At 50.3% G+C, this 15,596-nt stretch overlaps 2 protein-coding genes across 5 annotated transcripts in view; one reads left to right on the plus strand and one right to left on the minus strand.

The window, feature by feature from the left end:
* The window catches only part of Fam83e (family with sequence similarity 83 member E), an 8,843-nt gene extending 7,457 nt beyond the window's left edge, over positions 1-1,386 (plus strand). The window contains exon 5 of the mRNA XM_021167993.1: positions 655-1,386. Coding sequence (XP_021023652.1) covers positions 655-888 — 234 coding nt within the window. The 3' untranslated portion in view covers positions 889-1,386. The remainder of the gene's footprint in view (positions 1-654) is intronic.
* A 368-nt stretch (positions 1,387-1,754) lies between these two features.
* Sult2b1 (sulfotransferase family 2B member 1) overlaps positions 1,755-15,596 on the minus strand; it is a 29,252-nt gene continuing 15,410 nt past the window's right edge. Inside the window, exons 2-8 of one of the 4 annotated variants that reach the window (XM_021167966.2) lie at positions 14,977-15,096; positions 13,948-14,090; positions 6,981-7,189; positions 5,878-6,004; positions 5,509-5,603; positions 3,187-3,367; positions 1,755-1,971 (exon numbers count right to left, since the gene is read on the minus strand). In XM_021167966.2, the coding sequence (XP_021023625.1) occupies positions 1,772-1,971; positions 3,187-3,367; positions 5,509-5,603; positions 5,878-6,004; positions 6,981-7,189; positions 13,948-14,090; positions 14,977-15,020 (999 nt within the window). In that variant the 5' untranslated portion in view covers positions 15,021-15,096 and the 3' untranslated portion in view covers positions 1,755-1,771. Of the gene's footprint in view, positions 1,972-3,186; positions 3,368-5,508; positions 5,604-5,877; positions 6,005-6,980; positions 7,190-13,947; positions 14,354-14,976; positions 15,097-15,596 lie in introns of those variants that run through there. The other 3 variants (XM_029479777.1, XM_021167965.2, XM_021167964.2) reach the window with 3 other exon arrangements.

Raw genomic sequence — 15,596 nt, forward strand, 5'->3', positions numbered from 1 at the left:
AACTCCTCCCTCCTCCACCTCTAACTCCTCCCTCCTCCATCTCTAACTCCTCCCTCCTCCACCTCTAACTCCTCCCTCCTCCATCTCTAACTCCTATGTCTCTCCCTCTAAATCTCCTCCTTCCCCTCCCTTCCTACTTCCTTGTCTCTCACCCTTTGTCCCTTTTCCCTTGTCTCTGGGCCCCAAGATATTCTCTCCTCCTCTTGTGTATGTGTGTCCCCGTGTATGTAGGAGTGTTTGCTGGTGTGTGCCTATTGAGGTCAGATGTCAATCCCGAGGGGGTCTTCCTGCCTCTCTTCCACCTTACCGTTTAAGACATGTCTCTCACTGTTCTTGGAGCTGGCTGTTGCTGATAGCCTGGCTGCCAGGCAGCCTTGGAGACTCGGGATCCATCTGTCCCTGTCTTCCAGCACTAGGGTTACAGATTCTTATTGACGGTCTCAACATTCTTCCCCCCTTATTTTGAGATGGGGTTTAATGTGGTCCTGGCAGGTCTTAGGCTTCTGATCTTCCTGCTGCCGTGCCACCTCCTCAGTGTCCATCATGACTGCTCTATATCATGCTGAGGCTCAACCCCAGGGCCTTTGACGCTAGCACCCCACCAGCTCAGCCCCAGCAACTACTCACCTTTTTTTTTTTTTTTTTTCTTCACAGTCCAAGAAGTCCTGGGTCTCCAAGGACACTCCAGCCAGGGCCCTGATGAGGCAGCGGGGCACTGGAGGTGGGCCCAGAGCTGAGATGGATTTCCGGTCACAGCCCTGGGGTGGCCCCCTACCCTCGATTCCAGCCCGCCGCCTGCGTTACCTATCCCCAGCCCAAAGGAGATTGGGGGACAATGCCACTACATCAGACTGGGCCTCTGGCTCAGGCTCTGGAAGGAGACGCTGACAGAAACCCTGGCCAGATGTGGCTGGCCAGCCATGAGTCTAGTTTAGAGCCCTAACCAGACATTGGCTGTATGTGAGGCCTCTAGTCTAGGATTTTGGCAGCAGAAGGAAATGGTCTTAATTGCTCTAGAATTGGGTGAGCTCACCAGAGCTAAGGGCTTGGTGTTGCCATCTGGGAAATGGGCAGAGAGGTCCAGAGCAGCAGACAGGACTGCTGCAGAGACAGGCTCAGCTGCCTCACCATGTACTGTATAAAGAGATAGTGGGTCAACCCCACGACAGAGAAGACATAGATAAAGTTGAGTCCAGGAGAGGAAAATTAATGGGGGTAGAGGTTAAGGGGTGGGGGGTGATGGGCAAAGCTGAAAAAAACAAACATCTGGAAAGTATTGGGGATACTGAGACACTGGACTGTGTCTGGAGTTTCCTGTGGGAGCTAAGGGAGGGCTTCAGAGCGTGTCCCTGTATTTCTACTCGGATTAAACTCCAACAGCACAGACATGCGTCTCCACGGCCTTCCTGCCCCATCCCCTCCTGCTCCAGAGTCCAGCCTCCAGCATCCCCCCAAGCTCTTCTTCAGACCCAGGGTTCCCCTCAGGTCTAGGGGTCCAGGCTTATGGGACAGTAGAGCTGGCTGGCATCCTGACTTCAAGCTCAGTGCTGGGCTCCTGGCCCCTTGTATCTTGTGTTGTTGCTATGATACTGAGGAGCCCAGGCTAGATGTAAACTTGCAATCCCACTGCCTCCACCTCCCAAGCATGGGGTGATCCGCGAGTCGCACTGCATTCTGTCTGTGTGGTGTGTGGCTGGCCACTCTGCCTGCCTGCACCCCCTGCTTGCCCCGGAAAGTCAGCCCAGAGGAGGGAGTGGTTGGAGTGATAAGTTTATTGTGAGGATCCTGGGTTGGGGTCATCAGAGGCTGGGCTGGGGCTGGGCTCAGGGTCAGGCTGGCCATCAGGGCTGCTGTCCTCTTCGGACGTGTCCCAGGGGAACCTCTGCATCCCGTGCATTTGCTCTCGGTAAACACAGTCAAAAGCCTCACTCTGGGCCACAGTGAAGTGGTTCTTCCAGTCGCCGCTGATCCCTGGAGGGGACAGAGGAAGAGGCCAGTAAGGAGCTGTTGGGGTACCCCCTTGCTCCCCTCTCAGCCTCCCTCACCATGACCAACCGCGCCACCTGTGTCATCTGGCCAGAGCCTCCTAGGCATACTGCTTCTTTCCCTGATACCTAGGTGACCTCATGCCAGCCCTGTCCTTTGACCTCTGAGCTCCCAGATATCTTCTCACAACTCACCTCCCTCTTGGCACCCAAACACCCCTTTGACAACCTGCATCGCTTCCTCTGGGACATGTCTCTGCCAGCACAAGGCTCTCTCGCCCTCGTTCCCCTCAGATACCCAACATGGCCTCAACATTCTTCCGACTTGATGGCTGGTCCACTCCAGCCAGGCAATCTAGAGGCTTCACATGAATGGACCGGTCTGAGGTCTTCACAGCCAGTGAGCTGTCTCAGCAAGGCACCCCACAAGCATGCTGTGGTCCCTCAGATCGCAGTGACTACCTCTTGCCCGTGTGGAAAATGCTCTTTAGAATAGCTTGTTAGATTTTGGTTACATGCTGTGTCACTTCTTGTGAGCTCAGGGGCCTCCCTGAAGGATTCCCAAGTCTTGGAATTTAGAACATGAAATCACATAGCGGAAGGATCTGGAGAGGAGAGATTGACCTGAGTCACCCGGGGATCCCGTGTTGTAGCAGCAGCTCTGCTTTGTCTCAAGATAGACGGCCTCGGGGCTGGTGAGATGGCTCAGTGGGTAAGAGCACCTGACTGCTCTTCCAAAGGTCCGGAGTTCAAATCCCAGCAACCACATGGTGGCTCACAACCATCCGTAACAAGATCTGACTCCCTCTTCTGGAGTGTCTGAAGACAACTACAGTGTACTTACATATAATAAGTAAATAAATCTTAAAATATATATATATATACAGACGGCCTCTCTAGCATCGCAGGCTGACCTGAGTCTGGCTGGTTTGAGAGGTAAGCACCATCACACTGAATTATTCTGCACTGGGTGTTAACTAATAAAAAGGTTCCTGGGGACTTTACCCTCATGTTGTTAGAGCCCCTGATTTGGCCCCACTTTGTTCCAGGGAGAGGCCCAGATGGAGGTAGGTCAGCGGGCGTTGCCAGACCTCCTGCTGAGAGTGAAGACATGTCTAGGGTGGCCCTCACATTCCACAGGCCTTCTGGGAAAATGGAGGCCCAGAAAGCCATGCAATTGGCTAGAAGCACCCAGGGGTACCTTTGCGCAGGAACTCCCCCTGGCGGTGGTCCAGCAGGCTGGCGGGCAGCAGCGAGTAGTTGGACATGGTATTGGCCTTCATGGCAGCAAAGGCTGAGTGGGCCACCACAGAGCTCAGGGCCTCTTCACCCAGTGGCCGGCCCAGGAACTCACAGATGCGTTGCACGGAGCCTTGCGGGTCCTGGGGTAGGGAGAGGAGGCGTCAGTGGAGTGGGGACCACTTTGTTTGGCCTGGAGTAGTTCCTGACTCTCTGCCTCAGTTTCCCCATCTCCCTGTCCTCCAGGGTTCTACAGGGTTCTGAAGGAGGCGGGGGAGTGTAGGTTGACAGAAATCATCTCAGCAACTTACAGAGAATGCTGCTGTGTGTCGGAAGCAGAAGCTGAGGGTGGGGCTACTCTGCTCCTCCCTGGTTGCCCAGTGCTGGTCTCTGGAGCCTAGCCTTCCCTGTCTGCCTCAGACCAGATGCCAGTCTGCCATCATCCTTGTCCTTCCTGCCTGCCTGTCTTCTTGTGCATATCCTCATCTCTGTGTCCCCAACATTCCCACCCTGGTCCACCAGACAGACCATATTCTCCTTTGCCAGACCCTCACCTCTGAAGCCCCTTCCCCAGCCTGTCTGCCTCTGGCCTCCTTCCCCCTCAGTTCCAGGGATCCAGTAGCCTCCCAGAACATAGGACAGAGCCTCCTCCCCACAAACCTAGCTTTCAAGAGCAGTTTGGTGTGAACCCCTTCTTCCCATACCATTGTTCCCACACCCTCCTCCCTCGGATCTTGGCACAAGATTTCTCGATTTGCCCTTTGTCACTGATAAACTCAATTGGTGCTTTCCTCACAATACTTGGCTCACAAGTCTCTGGGCCTAAGCCCTCATTCACATTTGTGCTGATCGGCCTTGGAAGAAACATCACACCCTAGTCGGCAAACAGAGGTCCAGAGATAGCAAGGTACTTGGTCAAAGCCTAATAGCCTGGAAGCTCAGACCCAGATTCCCCATCTGCACAGGTCCCCTCAACCTCACAGCATCTATGGCATCCAGCGCCCTGCACGGCTGGTCACGGCTCAGCCCCACAACCTGCCTTTTTAGGACATTCCTGGTTTCATAACCCTTTATTCTCTGAGCCGCCGGCCCGTCCCAGAAACACACATGTGGGCGGTGCCTCACACCCCAGGAGTGGCCCAGAAGCTGTGCTAGGCTCCATGGCCCAGTTTTTGGAGGTTTGGAGATAAAATCTGAGGAAATGTAGGGAGGGAGACATGGTGCTGAAGCCTTTTCCAGAACTTGCCACCAGAAGAAAGGTATCAGGATAGACTATGGGGCGGCAGGGAATTGCTGCGTGTCTTAGGCAAACACCCAATCCACTCTAGAGCACGAAAGGTCCACTTTCCTCCCATGAACATTGCTGATAACTTACCAGGTTAAACCTAAAAAAATTACAATTTTTACAGCTCACAATGGGTGAGCCATTGACATTTTAACATACATACATACATACATACATACATACATACATATATATATGTATATATATGTATGTATATATACTTTGAAAATGTTTTTATTACATTTATGTGTGTCTGTGTGTGTGTGGTGTGGTGTGTGTGTATGTGCATGTGGAGGGGACAACCAGCAGGGGTCACAGTTCCCTCCTTCCACACTTGGGGATCAAAGTCAGGCTATATGGCTTGGTAGCAAGTGACTTTATCCTTTGAGTCAACATGTCAACTCTCTTAAACTTTAAAAAAAAAAATATTATGCATATGAGTGTTTTACCTGCTGGTATGTATGTGTACCATGAGGGCTACAGAGGCCAGAAAAGGTCACGCAATCCCCTGGAACTGGAGGTGCAGCCACTGTGCAGGTGCTGGGAACCCAGTCCAGTCTCTGCAACAGCAGCCAGTGCTCCTGCCCACGGAGCCCTCTCTCTAGGCGTGGCTTTTCTTTTATTGTTTGGGTTTTAGTTGTTGCTTTTTGTTTTATCCTATATGTTTTTGAGGCAGGGTATCACTACGTAGCTCTGGCTGGCCATGAACATGCCTGCCACCCACCTCTGCCTGCCTCTGGTGGGTCTCCCTCCGGAGGAGGAGTTGCACTGGCTGTTCTGTCTGCAGACTCTCCTGGCTGCTTGCTTTCCTCTGTTGCTGTCTGTGTGGTGACCCCATCTGATCTTGAGTGGATTTGCTCCATCTGCCTCTTGTCGCCCCTTCCCTATCCCCAGATCCTCATAAGTTTTGTTTCTCCGCTACATGGACTGGTAGGTAGTTGGCAAGGGTCTAGGAGCATGTGGTGAGGGAGGAGGGCCAAGGGCAGACACCAGACGAACCTGCTGCAGCTCCTCATAGGTGATAAACAGGAAGTTCTCTTGGTTCTGCATCCGGATCCAGCCCTTGATGTGGTCAAACCAGGAGCCAAACTGCACTGCAGGCAATGGAGGGTGTGTGAGGGCCACATGGCTCCCAGGCCCAGGCTGCGCAGGCCACTCTCTCCTGGCTGCCTGGAGCCTTTCAGCCAGGGTTAGAGACCCACCCTAGCCAGCTCCTGTCTGTGCAGCCCACCACTGTATCGCCCATCCCCGAGCAGAGAAGGGACCACATCTCTGCTCTTCTGCCTCCTGGTCTCTGTCTCTTCTGTCTCTGCATGCATCTCTGCTGGCCTCCATCTCGCCCCATCTCTGTTGCTTTCTGGTCCTCACCTTCTCCTTTGAGGAAATTTTGAAGGAACTGGTCAGGTGTACCAGGGTCCTTTAATTGCCCAGCAATCTTAGAATAATAATAGAGGGAGACCACAACATCGCGGGGGTTCCGGCCCATGTAAATCACCTGTATGCAGACAGAGGGGAATGGAGAAGGTGTCAAATACAGTAGGACCCTGCCCCTGAAGGTCCGCCTTGTCCTCCTCTTCTGACTCTGCAGGCAGAACATACTCTTTTGTTTTGTTTGATTTTTTTTTAAAATACTGCTATATTATCCTAGGCTGGCCTTGAACTTGCTACTTAGCCAAATATGATCTTCTTGCTTCTACCTCCTGAGTACTCAGATTGCAAGTGTGTGTCAACCTGGTGGCAGTGGTGATGCACACCTTTAATTCCAGCACTCCTTAGGCAGAGGCAGGGGGATCTCTGGGAGTCTGAGACCAGTCTGGCCTACAAATCGAGTTCTAGGACAGCCAGAGCTAAACAGAGGAACCCTTTCTTGAAAAAAAAAAACAAAAAAAAACAAAAAAAACAGGAAAACAAAACCCAACAAACCAACCAACAAACAAAAAAACCCAACCCAACCTAACCAACCAACCAGACAGACAACCATGTAGCACTGGGGTGCAGCCTGGGGCTTTGCTTACTAGCCTATTGCCCTATCAACTTAGCAGCTGGCTTCCCTAGTCCCTCTAGCAATTTTTTTTTTTTTTTTGGTTTTTTTTTTTTTTNNTTTTTTGGTTTTTTTGAAACAGGGTTTCTCTGTATAGTTCTGGCTGTCCTGGAACTCACTCTGTAGACCAGGCTGGCCTAAAACTCAAAGATCCATCCACCTGCCTCGGCCCCCCCAGAGCGCTGAGATTAAAGGTGTGCGCCACCAGTGCCTGGCTTTGTTTGTCTGTTTGTTTGTTTGACAGGGTTGTTTTGTAGCCTAGGATGACCTGGAAATCATGGTCACTCTCCTGCTTTGGTTTTTCAAGTACTGGAGTGACAGTCACACATGACCACGCCTAGCATAGAGTCAGCCCCGCTTTAAAAGGTGGGCTACCAAGGAAGGGCCACATGTCAATCAATCAGATCCACCCACAGCCCATCCACCTCACCTTAGCCTTGGAGCTGAAGAATGCCTTCGTGAAGAGTTCAATAGGGAGGTGAGAGCTCATAATGCGGGGGCTGGGCTGGTCTAAGACACTGAAGGCGCCTATGATGGTCTCGCACCAGGGGGCACGTTGCCAGATGGGCACCGATCGGATCCACGAGGGATCCCCATCTTTCAGGATTAAGCAGACGATCTCAATCATCCAGTGGGTACCTACCAGGAGAACATGAAGGTTAGCTGGGAGTAAAAAGGGGGCGGAGGCGTGGGGAAGCTGTGGGACTAGAATCAGAGTTCCCAAGTCAGCACTGTGCTTGGAGCCATAGGAAAGCAGGACCGAGGCAGGGAACACAGCAGGTGTGGTGGTACACGGGTGTCCTTCCAGCACCCTGGAGGCTACAGCAAAAGGACCACTATGAATTTCAGGCCTGTCTGAATTACAGTTTGAAACTCTGTCTCAGAAAGCAAAAACAAAACCAACCAAACAAACAAACAAACAAACAAACAAACAAACGCCATGGGTGTGGTGGTTGAATAAGCAAGGCCCCATGGGCTCATAGATTTGAAGGTTTAGCCACCAGGGAGTGGCACTATCTGAAAGGATTAGGAGAATTCCTCTTGTTGGAAGAAGTGTGTCACAGTGGGGTTCAAAAGCTCAAGCTGGAGTCGTTCTCCTCCTGCTGCATGAGGGCGTGGATACAGACCTCACGTCTGCCTGCACTGCCAGCCACGCCCCATGCTTCATGCTCTGAGGATAATGGACTAACCTCCCCACCCCGCCCCCGCCCCCAAATAATGCTTTCGTTCATAAGCATTGCCTTGGTGATGGTGTCTCTTCACAGTAACAGAACACTGACGAAGGGGGCTGGAGAAATGGCTCCGTGGACAAGAGACCTGACTGTGCTTGACTGTGCTTGTGGAGGACCCAGGTTCAATTCCCATCACCCGCATGGCAGCTCACAACCATCTGTAACTCCAGCTCCAGGGGATGTGACCTCCTCTTCTGGCCTCTGTTGGCAATGCATACGCACAGTGCACAGACATAAATGCATGCAAAACACCCATCCACATAGAATAAAAATAAAATAAAATAAAAAGATTTTGTATGTGAGTACGCTGTCACTTGTCTTCAGGCACACCAGAAAAGGGCATCAGATCCCATTACAGATGCTTGTGAGCCACCATGTGGTTGCTGAGATTTGAACTTAGGACCTCTGAAAGAGTAGTCAGTGTTCTTAACCCACAGAACCATCTCTTCAGTCCCATAAAAATAAATTTTAAATAATCGAAAAGATTATATGAGTGCTCTGTCTGTATATATATATATATACCTGTATGCCAGAAGAGGGCATCAGATCTCATTATAGATGTTTGTGAGTCACCATGTAGTTGCTGAGAATTGAACTCAGGACCTCTGGAAGAGTAGCCAGTGCTCTTAAGCACTGAGCCATCTGAGTTCAAGGCCAGCCTGGTCCACAGAATGAGTTCCAGGCCAGCCAGGGCTAAACAGAAAAACCCTGTCTCAACACCGCCCCCCACCCCCCAAAAAAAAGAAAGAGAGAAAGAAAATGGTGACTGGAGAGATGGCTCAGTGGTTAAGAGCACAGCCATCTGTAATGTTATTTGCGCCCTCTTCTGGTGTGTCTGAAGACAGCTACAGTGTACCCATAAGTACAATAAACATCTTAAAAAAATAAAAATAAAAAAATAAATAAAAAGCAAAGGCTTAGGGCCATCGAGATGGCACAGAGGATGAAGATACTTCGACCTGAATTTTGGTCCTAGGAGTCACATAGAGCAAGGAGAGAACCAACTCCCACAGGTTGTGCTCTGAGCTGCGCATGCTCTGTGGCACACACACACACACACACACAGACACACAGACACACAGACACACAGACACTATGGCGGGGGAAAATATGTTCTGGCCCTTTTCTGGCCTCTGCAGGCAATGTGCAGAGATAATGCAGAGACATACACGCCAGTAAAACACCCATATGCATAAACTAAAAAGAAATCTAACCACCAGGAACTCCAGTTCTGGGAGAACTATGAGTCTGTTCCCCAGTGCTGGCTGCTCATGGGGCCTCTGGGCATGGTCAGACTGGACACTGCTGTATCAGCACTGGGTATAACCTATCACTTATCTCTGTCATGACAGCCTGCAGCTCAATGAGCAGGTGGTAGCCCCTCATTCAATCACAGGGCCCCAAAGGCTCTGGAATGCAGCCACATAAGCTACCTTTTTGTAATGACAACTTTGGAATTTTGGTTTGTTAACACACACACACACACACACACACTAAAGAATATGTTTTTGTCTTAATCCCAGGTGTGGGATGTGGGGCTGCCTCTCAGCAGCTGACTGTGATTTGCCTCATGCTTTAGCAGGGGTGCGATTTTGCCAGCTATAGATAGTTTCTGAGACTAAGTGACTTTTGGAATTCTGGGGACTTTTTAGAGGGTCTATAAATCCTAGGGCCCTGATGGGCAGGTTGGGTTGTTAGCCATGGTTTGTTAGGTCGTCATGCAACTTGCCCCAGGCATGCCGCACATCAGCAGGAAGCAGTCTAACAATGATAACCCCTTTCTGGCCCTGACTTTATTCAGGGATCTCTTTCCTTTCTTCTCTATCATTTTTCTCTCCTATCTAGTATCAGGGAGTTGAAAGAGTAGAAGAAGCCGGGCGTGGTGGCNCATGCCTTTAATCCCAGCACTCGGGAGGCAGAAGCAGGCAGATTTCTGAGTTCGAGGCCAGCCTGGTCTACAAAGTGAGTTCCAGGACAGCCAGGGCTATACAGAGAAACCCTGTCTCGAAAAACAAAAACAAAAAAACAAAAACAAGCCGGGCGTGGTGGCGCACGCCTTTAATCCCAGCACTCGGGAGGCAGAGGCAGGTGGATTTCTGAGTTCGAGGCCAGCCTGGTCTACAAAGTGAGTTCCAGGACAGCCGGGGCTACACAGAGAAACCCTGTCTCGAAAAACCAAAAAAAAAAAAAAAAAAAAAAACCAAAAACAAAAGTAGAAGAAAAGGGGTGGGGAAGGGTGGAAGGAAGAACCCACAAACTAGTAGATGACAGGCTACAGCCTTTGAAAGCGTTGACTTCATACCTAAGTGTCTGGTACCTGCAGGCTTTTGTAAGATTTGCCCAGTTCTGAAGGTGTGGGCGTCAGAGGGAAACACTGTATCTTCTATAACTCTCCACTTTCTTTCTACAGAAAGGGTCTCCTAGTGAACTTGGACCTTACTGTTTCTGCTAAACCAGTTGTTTAGATCTGTTTGCCTCTACCTACAGCCCTGGGGTGATAGGCACAGGCTATTTACCATGCCTGACTCTTTTGTGAGTTTAGGAACTCAAATTCAAATTGTTAGCTGTGGCAGCAAATGCATTTCCCTGGTAAGACATTTAACTGCCCTTATTTAGTTATTCTTGTTATTATTGTTGTTTTCAGGACACAGTCTTACTATGTAGCTCTGATTGTCCCAGAACTCACTATGCAAACCAGGCTGACCTCAAATTCATAGAGATCTGCCTGCCTCTGACTCCTGGGCACTGGGCACTGGGCACTAGCCAATTATTTTTGTGGTTTTTGTTTTGTCTTGTTTTGTCTTTTTTTTAAAAAGATTTATTTATTTATCTTATGTATATGAGTAGCTGTACAGATGGTTCTGAGCCTTCATGTGGTTGTTGGGAATTGAACTTAGGACCTCTGCTCTCTCCAGTCAACCCCGCTCGCTCTGGTCCGCCCAAAGATTTACTTATTATGATATATAACTACACTGTAGCTGTTTTTTTCAGACACAAGAGGGCATCAGATCTCATTATGGGTGGTTGTGAGCCACCATGTGGTTTTGGGATTTGAACTCAGGACCTTCAGAAGAGCAGTCAGTACTCTTACCGGCTGAGCCATCTCACCAGCCCCTGTCTTTTATCTGTCTGTCTGTAGTAAAATGGATTGAGTTGAGAGTTTCAGAAATGTAAAGCAGGGGCTCAACCACTGAGCCACACCCAGCCCCCCACTGGGGGACTCTAGGCAGGGGTCTGTACTGCTAAGCTGCATCTTATTTCTTTTGACTTTCTTTGTCATGAAGCACATTTAGATCATATTAAGCAGCTGGGCAGTGGTGGCTCATACCTTTAATCCCAGCAGGCAGATCTCTATGAGTTCAAGGCCAACCTGGTCTATAGAACTGAGTTCCAGACAACCAGGGCTACATACAGAGAAACCCTGTCTCAAAAAACCTCCACCATCAGCATATTCACTATGCTGCCCAGGCTGGCCTTAGGGCCCCTCCTTCCTCAGATTCTGGCCTAGCAAAGACAGCAGGCCTGTGTCACTGTCTTGGATCTGAATCTCTTGACTCCTCTTTTCTGCAAAGGAGCTGGAGTCAAAGAGGCTCAGCCTCAGTGGAGAGGCTCTCGCTCTCCCTAGCTCTAGCTACCTTTCTCAAAGACCAGGAGAGGGCGCCAGAGGAATATAATCGCTCTACACTGTCTTAGCTGTGACATGCGACTAGCGATCTGTGAGCTTTTTTTTTTTTTTTTTTTTTTTTTAAGATTTATTTATGAGTACACTGTACAGATGGTTGTGAGCCTTCGTGTGGTTGTTGGGAATTGAATTCAGGACCCTGCTCGCTCAGGCCCAAAGATTTATTTATTATTATATGTAAGTACACTGTAGCTGTCTTCAGACACACCAGAAGAGTGTCAGATCTCATTACGGGTGGTTGTGAGCCACCTTGTGGTTGCTGGGATTTGAACTCAGGACTTTCAGAAGAGCAGTCAGTGCTCTTACCCACTTAGCCATCTCGCCAGCCTGATCTGTGAGCCTTTTAGGGGATATACAATGACAAGAGCCCTCCACCAGGACATCTCAGTACCTCTCCCGTGAAGCTGAATCTGGAGACAGGAGCAAGGAAGTCCCGCTCCGCAATCCACGACTGTGTGTGTGTGTGTGCGCGCGCGCGTGCATGTATGTGTGTGTGCATGTGCGTGTGTGTGTGTGTGTGTGTGTGTGTGTGTGATTTTCCCTGCAGAGGGTGGGGGGTCACTCCTGTGCCAGCTGCCTCTCTATGCTCTTGAAACCCTGTACTGGGGACCTCATCATTGTGACTCTTTTGAGTTCCAGGTTGAGTTGGCAACATTTAAAGACAACCATGTTGATTTGCAATAGTCATGCCTGTCTTGACACCCACCCCCCCAAAAAAAACCAAACCAAAACAAAACAAAAACAAACTTGTCCTTTTTCCAACAGAAACTGTAATCCTTAAACAAATGCCCTCGCCCGGCAGTGGTGGCGCACCTTTAATCCCAGTACTTGGGAGTCAGAGGCAGGTAGATTTCTGAGTTCCAGGCCGGCCTGGTCTACAGAGTTCCAGGACAGCCAGGGCTACACAGAGAAACCCTGTCTCGAAAAAACAAAAAACAAAAAAACAAAAAAATGCCCTCATTTCTCACCTTAGGTAGGCCCCGCTCCACCCACCCTGCCCCCATCTCACTCCTGTTACTGCCCTAGCTGCTTCCCCCCCCCCCTCCCACCAAGCATGGCTATTTTAAGGGCCCCATGTAATTCCTTTTGTGTCTGGCTCCATTTTTTTAGCATGATATCTATAAGGTTCATACTTGTACTCGGTGGGGTGAGTTAGGGCTTTTTTGGGTTTGTTTGTTTGTTATTTTATTTTTTCTTGATTTTGGTTTTCTGAGACAGGGTTTCTCTGTGTAGCCCTGGCTGTCCTGGAACTCACTCTGTAGATCAGGCTGGCCTCGAACCCAGTCTGTACCTGAGGATAACCTTTAACTCCGACCCTCTTACTTCCCCCTCCAACATGCTGGGATTACAGATGTGCACCGTGTAGCCAGCCCTCCTAGTTCGCCTCAGCTGCCAGCACAGCCCAGAATTACCCAGATCTCAGCTGGGGGGTTGACTGCATTGGTCTGAGGACATGTTTGTGATGGATTGTCTTCTTTTATCATTGTTTATTTGTTTAACTATGTTTTTTGTTTATTTACTAATTGTCTCCCCATGTAGCCCTGGCTGACCTCGAACTCACCTGCCCCTGCCCTCTTGGTGCTGAGATTAAAGACATATGCTGCCCGGGGCACACTCTTGATAGCTAATTGATAGAGAAGGTCCCAGCCCACTCAGGGCAGTGCCCCTCCTGGGCAGGGGCCTGGGGTTTATAGAGTTAGCTGAACAAGCTCTAGGGAGCCAGGCAGTCACAGCAGGATCCTGTGTGATTTCTGCTTCTGTTCCTGATTGCATTGCTTCCTGGCCCGACTTCTCTCTGTGATAAGGCTGGGGCCTGGAAGTGTAAGCCACACAGGGCCTGTCTTCCTTCAGTTGCTTTTGGTCAGGTGGTCTATTACAGCGACAAAGAGAGAAGCAGAATGCTCGCTGGCTTTCCTTCTCTGTGAAGACTGTGGAGTAGTCTGCATGCGAATTCAAACGAAATGAGGAACCTCCTCCACAGACACGAGAGGTTCCGAGAACAAGCAACAGCCAGGGCAGACAGAGTGCTCAGAGAGAGCCAGATTAACCTTCCAGTGGGTAAGCAGAGGTTTACCCAGGGACGATGTGCCCAGCAGCACACACCTGCCATTCCAGAACCCGAGACACTGAGGCAGCAGGACCAGCTGAGGTTCAAGGCCAGCCTTGGCTACATGAAAACCTTTCTCAACAAAAATGAACAAATTACCCACCAAACCATGCACGGCTGGTGGCACTCAGTGTTGTGAAGGCTTGGGAGACAGGGAAGGATTGGGGACACTATGACAGCCCTAAAGGGGAGGGGACATTAGCTAGGCCTTCAGAGTCTCCCTGGAGCAGGGACTTACTTAGTGCACAGTGCAAAGGAAGGTACCGTCAGCAGAGGACAAGCTGCCGGGTTCTGCAAAGCAGGCTCCTTCCTTCCCTCCTCCCTTCTTCCCCTCCCTCCTCCCTTCCTCCCCAGCCCAAACTAGCACTACCGGTACCTGATTTGGGGTAGGTGACAATAAAGATGTCGTCGTCCCGCACGTTGCTAGTGTTCTCGGCCAGACTGAGGCTCTCGGGTGAGTACATGCCGACAGGAAAAGGGATACCTTTGTATCTGAAGTATTCACCTTGAAAATTCCAGCTGAAAGAGGGGAAGGGCACGTGTGAAGAAGACCAAGGAGGTGGGCAAGAGTCGCAGGGCCCTCCACTCACACGCCAGTAAGGACTGTCCTTTCTCTGAGCCCCGTGTGTCCACCTGAGGAGTAGATCTACTTCAACTCCACCACAGCAGTCCCGTGATGTCATACTGTCGCCCCCACACTATGGGTGTAGAAAGCTGAGTGTGGAGGGTGGGAGTGACTCGCCCAAAGCCACGCTTCTGGTAGGAGGAAGGGTACTTCATGTCTGCAAAGTGGAGCTAAGTGTTCTCCTTATGTCTATTCCACATCCCAACCCTGGAGGGCGACACCACGTCATCAGGCCATTTTCCGAACAAGGAACCCAAGCCAAAGGTGGCAGGTGCCCCCGCCAACGCTGCGCGCTGCAGAGCCCATGTGAGAACCCACGATGACTCACAGAGAAGCTAAAACGATCTAGCTGTTTGTCCCAAAGCCGTGACGCATTTACGCAGCCACGAAACCGAGTTTCCAAAGAGAAGACTGAACCTAGACCTTTCAGAATGGTGCAAGAAGTGGTCCACTACAGAGCCCCGCCCCAGCCCCTCACTGTGAGCCCCGCCCACAGCCCTCTATTAATTTGTTGGAGACAGAGTCTCACTAAGCTGTTCTGGCTGGTCTTGAACTTTTGATTCTTGTGTGTCAGCCTCCTAAGTAACTAGGATGACAGATTTGGGCCACCAGGCTCATCTGGGACACATATTTTATCTAGTGATTTTTTTGTACTGACGGAGCTTGAACCTTGATGCTGACACATTAGGCCATCACCCGGCCACCACGCTACAACCCTTGGTTTCATGTTTTGAGGGAAAAGGAAACCACAGCATATTGCTTCATTTTGAAGAAACGCACCCACTAAAAGTTCCTAAGAACAGCCTGGCTTCTGGATGCCGCATCTGCTTCGTTCCTCTGACTGGTGGGACCGCTGTGAGTGAGACCAGTGGATCACATCATGGTGGTCATTCCCAAAGGCTGAGACAGGAGGACAGAGAGCTAAAGGCCAACTCCAAAAGTACAGGGAGACTCGGACTCAAAAAGGAAAAGACACTGGGGCGTGGTGGCGCACACCTTAAGTCTCAGGAAGATCTCTGAGTTTAAGACCAGCCTGGTCTACAGAGTGAGTTCCAGGATGGTTATTTTAGAGAACCCAAGTTCTGATTACAAAACCTATACAAGGCACAAACACCTTTAATTACAGTTCCAGGGGATATATGATGGCCTCTTCTAGCCTTCCTGAGCACCTGGACAGACACACACACACACACAGACATACAGATACACAGAGACACACACACACAGATATACACAGATACACACACAAATAAATACAATAAGATATATCTTAAAAAGAAAGAAGAAAGAGCTGGGCGTAGTGGCGCACGCCTTTAATCCCAGCGCTCAGGAGGCAGAGGCAGCCGAATTTCTGAGTTCGAGGCCAGCCTGGTCTACAGAGTGAGTTCCAGGACAGCCAG

This window comes from Mus caroli, chromosome 7 (assembly GCF_900094665.2).
Source record: "Mus caroli chromosome 7, CAROLI_EIJ_v1.1, whole genome shotgun sequence".
Lineage (NCBI taxonomy): Eukaryota > Metazoa > Chordata > Mammalia > Rodentia > Muridae > Mus > Mus caroli.